The sequence below is a fragment of the Podarcis vaucheri genome, assembly GCF_965113315.1.
Source record: "Podarcis vaucheri genome assembly, chromosome: 10".
NCBI lineage: Eukaryota > Metazoa > Chordata > Lepidosauria > Squamata > Lacertidae > Podarcis > Podarcis vaucheri.
This window is the reverse complement of record NC_138748.1, coordinates 49,170,716-49,184,221: the sequence shown is the minus strand read 5'-3', so window position 1 is coordinate 49,184,221 and position 13,506 is coordinate 49,170,716. Positions and strand designations below refer to the sequence as shown.

The window sequence follows — 13,506 nt, the reverse complement described above, 5'->3', positions numbered from 1 at the left end:
AGTCCCTGAAAGCATGGCCAATGGCCAGTGATGATGGGAATTGTAGCACCAGCAACATCTGAAGGGTGCCATGTTGGCTACCCTTCTTCAGACAGAGAGAAAGGAGGGTGAAGGTAAATATTCACTCAGTTTACATATTTGGACACAAATAGATTTGTTGTGTTGCATCTGCACTGAAGCTCCCTAAACAGAACATCTGGTTGACATTAAGCTTAAATTATCTTTGTATGATTTAACAATATGTTGTTGTACTTTTGTTGTTTTACCATTGAGGGTGATGGTCGGGTTCTCCTTTGCTATTCCATCTTCTTCATAGAATCATGGAATTGTAGAGTTGGAAGGGACCCTGAGGATCATCTAGTCCAACCCCCTGGAATGCAGGAATCTCAACTAAAACATCCATAACAGATGGCCATCAACATATACTTAAAAACCTCCAAGGAAGGAGAATCCACCACCTTCCAAGGGAGTCCATTCCACTGTCAAACAGCTCTTACCATCAGAAAGTTCTTCCTGATGCTAAGTTGAAATCTCATTTCTTGTAACTAGAATCCATTGGTTTGGATCCTTCCCTCCAGAACAGGAGAAAACAAGCTTGTTCCATCTTCCATGTGGCAACCCTTGAAGATGACTATCATATCTCCTCTCTGTCTCCTCTAATTCAGGCTAAACATACCAAACTCCCTCAACTGCTCCTCAGCTTCTCCTTGCTTATCATCTTGGTCACCCTTCTCTGCACCCTTCCGGCTAGTTAATAACCTTCTTATATTATGGTGCCCGGAACTGGACACAGTATTCCAAGTATGGTCTGACCAAAGCAGAACACAGTGGTACTATTACTTCCCTTGATTTGGACACTATAATTTTGTTGTTGCAGCAAATAAAATAGCAAAATATAACCACTCAAGTCCATTTTGATTCTTCCTCATAAACTGGTTCTTCCAAACACATCCCTTATATTCAACTACTTCAAATTTATCTGCATCTCCTGAACACTGAGATAAAAAGAAGATACTTCCTATTACAGTGGATGCTCGGGTTGCATATGTGATCCGTGGGGGAGGCACGTTTGCAACCCGCAGCGCCGCGTCTGCGCACGCGCGGGTCGCGATTCAGCACTTCTGTGCATGTGCAAAGCGCCAAAATCTGGAAGTTACCCGTTCTGGTACTTCTGGGTTTGGCGCGGTGCACAACCCGAAAACACGCAACCTGAAGCATCTGTAACCCGAGGTATGACTGTATTTGTAATCTCAATGCCGTGTAGAGAAGAAAAATAATATTGATCATTGCTTCAGCATCTCAGCTTGAAAGAAAATTGCTGTTATAATAGAATTTTATTGACTTCGTCCCGTATACGTTAACAAAATAAACTACATTTAAACTCCACATAAAAGTATAGTACATTTAAACCTCTACATAAAAGTGTACATAAAATGAAAATCTCATTGTAAAAACACCTCAAAATCAAGCATTAAAATAAAATATTGAAATAAGGAAGATTGTAGTTGTCTAAAATAAAATACAGATACCTTTTCCTAAAACTGGAGGCTTTTACTGCAAAAGAGGCTACCTTCCAAGTTACATATTGATCACTTCCTTGTAACAGAAAGCTTAATTCTTAGGTTACTCTGCAATAGTTCATGTTCTTTCTTAAGGACTTTGAACAGCAACTATAAAGAACCTTATAGATCCTTATAATCCTCTGGGCCTTTCTATCTGGCCTTCATTATTCTCTGCAGGCCACACCCTTCCCTGGTTCTGTTTTGTACCTTCCTTGATAATTTATGTCTGGGTTATGTGTCCTTAGACACATTAATTTTGCTTGCTTGGCTTGAGGGATGTGTCCCTCTGTCCTGTACAAAAGGAAAACTAACATTCATTGCTCCACCCCCTTTGCATTTGGCCCCACCCACCCCTGACCTACAGCCCCTGCGGGTAGCCTAGAAGGGAATGTGGCTCTTGGGCTAAAAAGGCTATAGGGTGTTCTCTAATATCAGAATAAAGCTGACATCCAAGAATATAATGAGGCAAATAGAATTGCTGTTGAATTATGCAGAGTTGCATCCATGAGTACCTTTTATATAATCACATCAGAAGTTTATTTACAGTTAATAGCAGTAACCTCTGGTTCCATTCTAACAACTGAAGTGCAATTCTTCCATTAAACAGAACACTTTGACCTTCTTCTTCCTTCTTTCTGGGCTTGTCACTCTTTCATCCCCTCCTCCCATTCTCATTTTCACTTCAAGGAAGGCAAATAATAATAATCTTGTGGCTCTGCCTTTTGCTGTATTTGTCAAGTGGTGGGAAATATACCTTTGAGAGTGGGAAGGGCTGGTCGTGTCTTCTGGCTAATTCATATAATCGGCAAAAGGGTGAGCTATCGCATACCCTCCAACATTCCTCAGCTGAAAATTGGGACGCGGCTTGCGCTGCTGCGTGAGTCAGCTAACCACCTCGCCTGCCGCAGCAGTCCTTACCTGGCAGTGGCTCACTCCCTTTCCTCCACACTCGCTTCCTCCACCCGCTCTTTACCTAAGACCATGACAGCAGTGGCAGCTTTGGCGGCAGCAGAGAGGGTCTGGTAAGAGCATCGCATGTGTCTCCCACCTCCGCTCTAGTGGTGAACTGCTTCCCCTGTGCACAAGGGCTCTGCTTCAGAAGGGTTCCTCAAGCACCGGCTCATCACCCTCACCAAGTTTGGCAGCAGCAATGCTGGAGGGATAAAACGGGACATTCTGGGATCAAATCAGAAGCTGAGATGGCTTCTGTACCTTCAGGAATGCCCCGGGAAAATAAGGACACTGGAAGGGTATGCTATCATGGGATAGGCCTAATCACATCTCAGCTTTCTCCAGGATGATTGGCCGGGCATGGATGTTTCGCATGACTGGGTTCTGGAAACAGTACAGTGGTGCCCCGCAAGACAAATGCCTCGCAAGATGGAAAACTCACTAGACGAAAGAGTTTTCCGTTTTGGAGGTGCTTCGCAAAACGAATCTCCTATGGGCTTGCTTCGCAAGACGAAAATGTCTTGCGAGTTCCTGCGGGGTTTTTTTCCTCCCCCCCCTTTTTCTAAGCTGCTAAGCCGCTTATCAGCTGATCCAATAAGCCGATAAGCCGCTAATAGCCGCTAATAGCGCTAATCCGCTAATCCGTCAATGGGCTTGCTTCGCAAGACAAAAAAACTGCTAGACGAAGAGAATCACAGAACGGATTCTTTTCGTCTTGCGAGGCACCACTGTAGTTGCAATTGTAATGTCTAGAAGTGTGATTGTCTGATATGTCTTCAGACTATATAGATCAACAGACAAAACAAAGTGCCAGGCTCTCTAGCATGCTTTAGAAAAGCTGTGCTGCTTTTTAGCACTTTTGCAAAGAAGACGAGTGCATGGCTTTTACTACATTACAATATGAGTTCTGACTGTAGGATGGCAGAACTTCCCAAGCAGACTGAGAACCTTCACTTTCCACTGCTAATAACCAGAAGGTTCAAGTTTTGCATATGTTTCTACCCTTTGGGAGTTATTGACTGGAATCCAGACTTAGTCATGCCTGGAGTAGAGTCATTGAAATCAATGGAATTTAAGTTAGTCAGGGTGAGTCTGCTCTGAGCACGATTAAGTCTGTATCCTACCCACTATGTCATTGCTGCTGTACAAAAATGTTTGCTTTTAATCATTTCAAGCCAGTTCTAAGCTAAAAATAATTGGATATATGAAGCTATTGTGTACCACATCACCTAAATAGTCCATTTAACCCAGTTTATTAATTGCCTGCCCTGATTGATAGTGGGTAATCATGGTCTCAAGCAGATTGAATGTAAGGGTTTGTCCACATTTTTGCTTGTCCTGCCACTTTTCCCTGGGAAAACCCGCTCTCTGCTGAATCGAAGTAAATGTCAGTTGGGTTTTCTTCAGATTGATGCTTGCTCTGATTCAGCAGTTTTCCTGGGGAAAGTGGCAGGGCAAACTGAAAACTGCTCAGATCCATGCCTAGGAAGCATGGGACAAACAGAAAACCTCTCAGAACTTTTCTAGGCACCGGACAAATGAATTGTAAATGAGCCCTAAGGTTTTATAAATACACAAAAACATAAGAAAAGCCTTGATGGACCCTGATCCAGAGTCCATCTAGTCTAGCAGCCTGTTCATAGCCATGGTCAGCCAGATGCTTTTGGAAAGTACACAAGTAGGGGAGATGGCAATTGTATTCCCCTCATTGTTTGTTCCTATTATTTGTTACTAAAAGCTATACTACTCATGAACATGGAGGCTCTATTTAACTATTTACTGTTGAGCCTTTTTCACACTCTCAGAGATCAGCACAAATCCACTGAGGATTATTGAAGCTTATCATTTCCATCACACATGGACATACACTAGCCTTGCAAGGGGGTCTATAGAAATTGGAAGTCCACAGTAGGTGCCGAGATACACTTGTGTTAATAATTTCTGGCACATCATCAGTTGTCAGGGACTGTCTGAATGAAGAGAGTGGTGGAAGGCACCAGCTGGGGAACCTCCAAGGGAAATCCCAGAGGAGGAATGCTCAGAGCCCGGGAATTGGTAGTGGGACACTGAGGAGAGGTCAGAGGAGTAGCTGGATACTGAAGGGACAGCAAGGTTTAGTGAGCAGGAGGAACCTGTGAGAGGGAGCAGTTCAGACTGAGGCTGAAGCAGAGGAGATGGGTCAAGAGATTGCTGGAGAACCTGTGGCACTCTAGATATTGTTGGACTCGAGTTCCCATCACCTTGACAATTAGTCATGCTGGATTGCCAAAGGTTTCCTACCCCTGGCATAGGCTTTCCTCTGATAGCTTGAGGGGAATGGGTGTCTGAATCCTGGGCCATGACTGTAAGTAAATGTATGCACAATTAAGCCCCGAGAGCTCCAGGATCCTCAATCAGGTTCATTGTCTATATGTCACTGGAGCAGCACAGATATTCTGGAGAAAACTGAACTGGACCCAGCTTCTGCTGTGTAATGTAGTCATGTGCAGAGTAGAAGTAATGAGGCTGATTGACAGGAGCCAGGCATATGAGGAAACATGCAGTACCAAGTAACAGAGCAGTACAAAGAAAGGACATTTATTAGCATAATTTTCCAGTGACACATGAGAACAGATTCTGCAGTTACGAGTTTATAGAGATGTTGTGCAGGAGTCTTTGATTCAGAATGACAGGCAAAAAATATGGCAGTAATAGCCAGCAAAACAGAAGACATCTCTTGCATATTCAGACTATAGGAGCCTGACATGCCTACCTACTTGTCAGATTTAAACAGTGTGACTGAAGCAGAAAAAATACACAACTCATTAAGACTGTATTGAAATAAGGAAGACCTTGAACTGAGTGGGGGCATATGGAGTGATTGCTTCTTCAGGGATGCTAGGCTTTTCAATTAGAACAGGTCATCTTCAACCTTAACATTTTCTAAATAGAGCTAATGTGGTCTCAGAGCTTGGATAGAAGTGGGATCACATTTTGGCCCCTTACTCAGCCCCTTTTGCTGAGGGGCTGGTAAATAAATAAAGCCAATAAACTGGCCCAATAAACTGGATTTATGTGCTTCTCTCAAACATACCCTTGCTTTCCTGTATAAGCGGTGTATAATAAGTCTAACTAATTCACATAACAACAAAAAAGCTGAGTGAATATATGTTGGCTTGGCTTACCAACCAGTCACTATCTGTGTCACTACTCACTTCCTTTGCCATCTCCTCAGGCCTCTGACATGCGCAAAAGGCTTGGGAGAAATGCAGGGTCTTCTTTCATGTGTTGGAGTATGGAAAAGGCAAGAAATATTGTAAGTCTCTCTTGTTGGTCAGAAAGGACTTGTGCTGCTCTTACCTTCTTGAATACAACAGTATAAAGAAAGCAGATTTTTTTTGTGGCACAAACGTTTGTGAACTAAAGATAGTCCATAATAAAGTTGTTTGTCCTCAAAACTTTGTTGTTCTATAGGATAGTTTTGTACACAGTTCACCTTTGTCCCTCAAAAGTATTGCAGCAGCTATATAGAAGCAAGCTTAGCCAGTGTCCTGCCCAAGCGGTGAATGTTTCCTAAAACACTTTTCTACAACTCTTTGCAAAGCACAGGAATTCTGTGTCCCACGCCCTGGGATTCCGTCTCAGCAGATTAAACTCTGTCAAAAAGATTCCCTGAAGGCAGGATTTTTGAAAAACACAATGATGCATGATGCTGAATTTCTGGAGTGGCTGGACATAAGTAGGACATTCAGCTACCGAGCATGTCACTGCCTCCAGGTAACTGGAGTAACTGCTTCTAGAGTCCTGATTAATTCAGCACAGTCTCCAAAACCTTATCCTCTGCTAACTGTGTGGCAACTACTATTCAGGAGCATCAGCAGCTTTCCTTTATTCCCAGAGGTCTCCCCACAAGTACAACTGAGTTTGTCACAGGCATCAATATTGGCATTCTCATCAGAGAAAGGCCAATTATTTAATGGGGTAGGGAAAATGAATCGGTCCTCCATTTATCAATATTGGGATACATTAGGACCTATTATTAGGCAAAAGGGGCTGAGTGAGGGGACTTGCTGGATTTGCTTTCAGATGTGTATTTAGGTGTATCTTCTTTGGGGAGTGGTGAACATTAGGGCCAGTTTATTGGCTTTGTTTATTTACCAACCACTTTGTGCCCCATTTTTTTTAACCAAAAGTTTTTTGATGACTTGGTCAGCTTCCATGCTGTTTTTCTTCACATATGTTCTTAAGATGTTGTGTTGTAGGAAAGTGACTAGAAGATGAGGAAATTTGTAATTTGGACATCTAGAAAAATGGTCCTGGTGTACACATTCTACTTGGTGAGAGATTCATACAGGAGAAATGATGTGAGACTAGACAGGGGCCATGGCTTGGTGACAGAGCATGTGCTCTTCATGCAGAAGCACCCCCGGTTGACACACTGGCACCTCTGGTTTAAAACGGGCCCCAGGATTCAGTGCTGGGAAATATATCTGCTTAAGAAGCTGAAAGGTCACTGATAGAATCAGTGTGTGGCTCTGATAGAATTGGGGTAGGTGGACCAATGGCTGCGATTCATTACAATGTAGCTTCGTGTGTTTGAACAGACCTTTAAAGTGTCCTTTAAAAAGGAATAATGAAAAGCTGCAGTAGCCTTGATTTTAAAAATTGCACTGAACACCCCCCTTTCCTTCTCTTTTAACTCCAGGTGTCCCTTGCTTGCCAGAAAGTCTGAATCTTCACAAAGACCAGCAAAGGTCAAATAAGCCAGGGGAAGTCCAGATGTTTAGCCAATCAGAGTTACGGACCATCGAGCAATCTTTGCTTGCAACACGTGTGGGAAGTATCGCAGAACTCAGTAAGTACAAAATCATTCCTAACCTTTCCTTCCATTACTTTTTATGAGCAATTATGTTCCGGTTTACATAGAAAAACTCATCAGGGTTGTGGAGGGAACCTGCTGTGGCAGGAAGAAGCAGAGTGACTTTTATACCCTACCAGTGGAGCAGTTTGTAACTCAAGTTTGAATAATGGTTAAACACTTTGCAACGTAAGACCCAGGGAAGAAAAGAAGCCAGCCATTTCAAGCTTGTTCGCAGGATTTTCTAGAATATTGCGTTTTTGTATTTCCAGAGATGGAGAATCAGCTATTGTTTGTTTGCTTGTCACAACAGCTCCCAGAGCCACACACATAAAAGAATGAGCTGGTGAGGAGTGGTACAGTGGTCAGCATATTGGACTTTGATTGGAGGGACCTCAGTTCACATTTTCTCAGCAATGAAGTTCAGTGGGTGGCCTTGAGTAAGTCCTCCTAGCACAGACCTGTCGTCCATTCCCTACCCTACCCAAAACTTAGACTATTAGCAATTACCACTCTGGCAGAAGACATTATCAGTTGCTCTTGTTGTGCTCTCCTGTGTTCCTTCTCCACTACCACACATTTACCCACTTGCCCCTGAAATCATCAGTCAGAGTATACCTCCCCTCAAATTCACAGCATGTTCACTCAGCCCTAAAAAGAATGCACCAAGTGAAAAAATAAAACACCTTTGTTTGCACCTCTATAAATGGAGAAGCTAAATGGAGTATTTGTCTAGTCTTTCACCCAACCCTGCTGCTCCTAATTGTCATTGAAGGACTTCTAAAGACTCCCTTCATCACTGAGCCACCTATTCACTGATGTGCTGATTCTACATTTCTTAAAATAGGCAAATGAATCGGCATGTTCTGTCAGAAGCTGCTGCTGCTGCTGCTCTCTCCTGACATGCCGATAATAGCACCACTATTTATTCAGAATGTGTTTACGGGCTTTTGCATTCTTGGAGAGCTTTTGTTCCTTCAGGCATGGTTAATCAACTGAACTAGAGACCCTGGCACAGGGAGGGGGCAACTGGAATCCATGGACCGCTTTCTCTTCTGACATGTCCTCCAGCTGGGGCTGCAACTTCTTGAACTGGCTGTGCATCCATGACTTTAACACAGCTGGGCACATGGAAATTTAGCAGTGAAAGCTCTCCCTGGCATGGCTATGGGTTGATGGTGGTTGTGGGGAATTAACATGGCAGCTCCCAGCCACCCACTGGAATGCTTCCCACCACTGCTGCTATGTAATTCCACCAGGGTTTATCAGCAGAGGATGGAGCCCACTGGAGGGCATTTCCCCCTAGACTCCGCTCCAACCTGGAGCAGGCTTTAATGGACAGCATAAGGAAACTGCTAGGGCCACTTTTCCAAACACCCCACCAAAGTCATTCTCTTCTCCTCCTAAATTTGTCAAGCTGCCAGCTTTCACGCTTCCTCAACCAGATTTCACCCAAGCATCTGATAAGTAGAATTTTCCCCACCACCCAGCTGTCCACAGCAGCTGATCCCTTCTCTACTCTGTCAGAGCCTAGTTTTGCTTCTGTATTGTAGTAGGGAATGGGGCTTCCTCACCGCAGACACAGATTACATCAAGTAATTTAAACAAGACGTTAAACCTGGGTTTGGATACAAAGGTGCTTGCCTGAGGATGATTGGCAGTTTCTAGCATCCTCCTTGACATGCAGTTTTCATGTCCATTTACGGCTGTTTCCAAAGTAACGTAGTTTCTTGGAATTAGAATATCACTTCTCAAGAAATACACACAATAAAACATCATGTTCGGATGCAAGATCTGTCAAAGAATGCATTTTCTTCCATGGAGGAAAACATTGAAAGCTGAACGGCATGTTCAGAAATACAGCATGGCAGATCCCTCCTGGGAAAATACCACTTCAAATTGAAGGTGGAAGCCCGTATTCCTGAATGTTTCTTTGCAGTAAACAAACTCCCAGCTTGTTGAAGCTAAGGACCTTGGTAGTACAGGGATTCTGGCGAAGGCAAAATTTCAGGTTCGGGCAAAGCAAGACAAGGTAAAACAAAGCAGGACAAGGTCTAGATTCTGCTAGATGACCAAGAAATTGAGGACCAACATAACAGTAGTTTATCATTTTTTGAACTGGGTGAATGTATAAAGAGACCTTCAAAACATAAATTCAGTCTATCCCAAAGCTACTTAAAGACAGCCTCAAAGTAGATTCATATCACCCAATCTCACTGATAAACCAAGACTACAAAATATTAATATCAATCTTGGCCAACTGCCTAAAATGCGTCCTACACAAACTAATTGCCCCAGACCAGACTGGCTTTGTCCCTGATCGCAATATAACAAACCTTGTTAGGAAACTACTGAATCTGAACACAGCTAAACAACCAAATCCACACTGACGATCATGTCCCTTAAAGCCTTTGACTGCATGGAATGGAAATGCCTAATAGAAGTACAGTGGTACCTCAGGTTACAGACGCTTCAGGTTACAGACTCCGCTAACCCAGAAATAGTACCTCGGGTTAAAAGCTTTACTTCAGGATGAGAACAGAAATCGTGCGGCGGTGGCGCGATGGCAGCGGGAGGCCCCATTATCTAAAGTGGTACCTCAGGTTAAGAACATTTTCAGGTTTAGAACGGACCTCCAGAACGAATTAAGTTCTTAACCCGAGGTACCGTACCACTGTATTAACCAACAAGACACTGCAGGGACCTGTCAGGAGTGTCCATGAACCATCGGTACCAAGCCATAAGGAAACCACCCTACTAGAAAAGCTCACAAGCAAACTGAAACTATAGCAGGGACAAACAAAGGAAAACACTTTCACCACTCTGTGGTTCCCCTTTATCACATACACAACCCAACAAGACAATGACCGACCCACCCTGCCATCAACATATGAATCAATATGGCTAACGTAACCTGACAACGACACCCTCACACAAACAAAACATTCTGCTACCAATCAGCCACAACCAACCATACCTTGGGCTCTCTGACCTCACGCTCAGCCAACAAATAAAACACCAGACATGTGACCCTGACAAAAAAGCTCCACTCAAATATTCTCCCTCATCTCTTCCTTCCCCCTCCTAAAATTTCTCTCTCTACTTTCTCCCCCCTCCCCCTCTCTTTCCTCCTCAACTTGACATCGTCTACAACAAAAATTGTTTCAAACTGACTGTAATTTGTTTAAAAACAGAGACACTGAATGTACTTTTGTTACTTACGAAAAATCAATAAAAACATATTTTAAAAAATATAAATTCAGTGTAAATAAAGTAGAATTGAAGTTTAACAATCAAGCATAAGAAAGCAGAACTTAGCTAAGAAACTCAAAGCAGAACAATTTATGTTTTAATGGGCAACAAGATTGCTTTAATTCTGTCTGCACTTCTAGATGATACCATAAAAGAAAACAAGACTTGAAGATAAGTTGCTTTAGAAGCGCATGACTTACGAAATGTAAGGATAAGCTAGGCATAATTAAGCCAAAACCCATGAGATTAATATTTTATATTAATATTAACCAGGTAATTAATATTTTGCAGCAAAAAAAGTTGAAGAAGAAATTGCAAACTTGCTACCATTACTTAATCATTTGTGAACCTTTAATATGATGTCCAATTAATTAATGGTTAAAACTCAATTCCTTTTATCACCTCATCCCTCAAGTCAGAGTTAAAGCTATTGTGCTAAAAATTAGAAATTGCTTAGAAATTAGAAATGCTTAATATTGAATTATTTTGCTTTTGGTCAGTTTACTTGTCTTATCCTTACACCAGCTTAACTTCGCATCCCCCCCCCTTTATTTTAGCCATTGAATGATGATTTTGTTGATGCATTACAAATTTCAGTTATTATGGGGAATAGTAATCAGAGCAACAGATGGGCATCAAGAAAGATACACGACAATAATAATTTACTCTTTGTATTTCAGTATTACATTCTGATATGCTCCATCCTTGATTGAGGACCTGCTGTTGCTAGGCAACTCATAAGAAATGGTCCCTTGTTTAGATTGCTTTGGTTCCAAACAAAACAAGGCAAAGCATTGAAAGGGAAACAGAGGCACAACATCTGGATTAGGAATAACAGCCAGGACTTTTAGGCCCAGGACAATGTTCTCCAATGTTGCATCTCAAATGAAAACTGCCTACCACCTAACATCTTCAAGATACTGAATCATGCTAATCTTAGAATGGTGTGCCTATGCACCCATGATTGGTGGTTTCAAGTATATGCACCTAAAAAGAGAGGAAAGATTAATTTCCCCCACTTGTATACTGCCTAAAAGGGTCATTTCAAGGCGGTACATAATTTCATAGACATATGCATTAAAACAATACAACAATAATACACTAAGTGAAGTGCAGCTGATTACTCAAATAGTTGGAGAATTAGCTTTCTATGTGCACAAATCATATCAAAAAATGCATGGTGTGGTTCGCATGATGTGGAGGTACTGTAAATTACAAGGTATTTCCAAAAGGTTTGTTTCTGGCAGTGCAGTGAGCTGGTTTGCACAACACACTAGGACATGTCCTTTTAGGGGGTGAAACTTAATTTTTGCAAATTTATTCAGTGAGGGGTCTTAAAAATATGTTTTTGGGTGTGAGGAATTCAAATCTGCCATTTTTGTGATTAGACAAAATTTAGCTTGATAAGTCTACATTTGATGAAGAAGCACATAAACTGCTTTTGGAAAACCAAAGAATTTCAATTTTACCTTCTGAAAATGTTAGGTAATTGGTTCAGATAAGTATCACAAATAAAATTATAAAGGGTTTAAACAATAATTCACCTGAACTGAGTAATCTTAGGGTGAGCATCCTGATTCAGGTAGTAGCAGCTCTCAATTTGTCTTCATTTTCCTCTCTATATTTTGATGGAAGTTGGCTAACCAAACGTTTCTACAAAATATTACATGGTTTCAAGGGATTGGTATGCAGTGGAGCACACATCCATTTGGCCCTGATTCTACAGGATGACTGCACACCGAATCCATTCTCCCTTTTTCAATCTTTTGGGGAATTATAAACATCTGAGGGATGTAGGATTCATTCTGATCATAGTCATTTCCTAACAGCAGGAAAAGCGGGTGGGGAGTTGTTAAAATTAAAGGTTTGAGTCATAAGAATATTGTAAAGTAAGCAAAAATTGCAATACTCTGAAATCATGGTGGCTGCAGTTTGTTGGTTTATTCCTCCTGTGCCAGCGGTCATCTTCTGTTTTTGGTTTTAAGACTATATTTTTCTGGATGATTAGTCTGTGCCTTTTTGTATTCTTGCAAGTTACTGCAGCAACAGTTCTCTTGCATGCAGGGACGTGTGTGTGTGTGTGTTTGTACTTACCAGATAGCGCTAATTGATGAATTAAGTGATGACGGCTACATCACACATATACTTACAGCTATGGTGTCCTTCTGCAAGAATCCTTCTTTGTAGCAAGCCCACAATTTGTGATATCTTACCTACTTGATTTCTTGCCAAATTCCAGCCTGAGCTTTCTACCAATACCCCTTATTAAATCTAAGAAATTTTTATGGCATCTCCAAAATTTACAGTGCAGTTGTCCAGCAAAGCAGCACAAATTGAAAACATACATGCGCAAGAGGAGAGTGTTTATAAAAATGCATATATTGCTGAAAATAACTTATACAAATTCATTATATTGGGGGGGGGAGATTGCTTTGCAAAATGTGAACATTGAGCAAAATGCATACAAAAATGTATACACAAATGCACTACAATGATGATGAAGTTTCATGGGAACTTTATAAAAAAATATGGAAATACAGAGACACTGAGAAACCAAAATGGATACATTTGCCCAACTCTGATTGTAATAGGTTGTAATAATATAAAAATAAGAATCCATTAAAATCTCTCTCTCTCTCTCTCTCTCACACACACACACACACACACACACACACACACACACTACCACTACCATCACCAGCAGTCCTTTGTCCACTGGTTGCTGGATGAAGCCAAGCTGGCTTTCTCCTTGCCACCATCTTTATAACTGGTTGGCAGGAGACTGTCATTCCATATGAGACTGAGACTCCAAAACCACAATTCTAGTAAATGAGTGTTGCCAGTGGAGTTTTACTCCCTGTCTCTCACACCTACTCCATTAAGTGTAGGTATTTATATTAAGAT

At 41.7% G+C, this 13,506-nt stretch overlaps 1 protein-coding gene across 6 annotated transcripts in view; it reads left to right on the top strand.

Moving 5' to 3' along the window:
• The window catches only part of ABTB3 (ankyrin repeat and BTB domain containing 3), a 214,551-nt gene that overhangs the window by 125,521 nt on the left and 75,524 nt on the right, over positions 1-13,506 (top strand). For all 6 annotated transcript variants that reach the window (XM_082241166.1, XM_082241167.1, XM_082241164.1 and 3 more), the window contains exon 2: positions 7,198-7,347. In XM_082241166.1, coding sequence (XP_082097292.1) covers positions 7,198-7,347 — 150 coding nt within the window. The remainder of the gene's footprint in view (positions 1-7,197; positions 7,348-13,506) is intronic.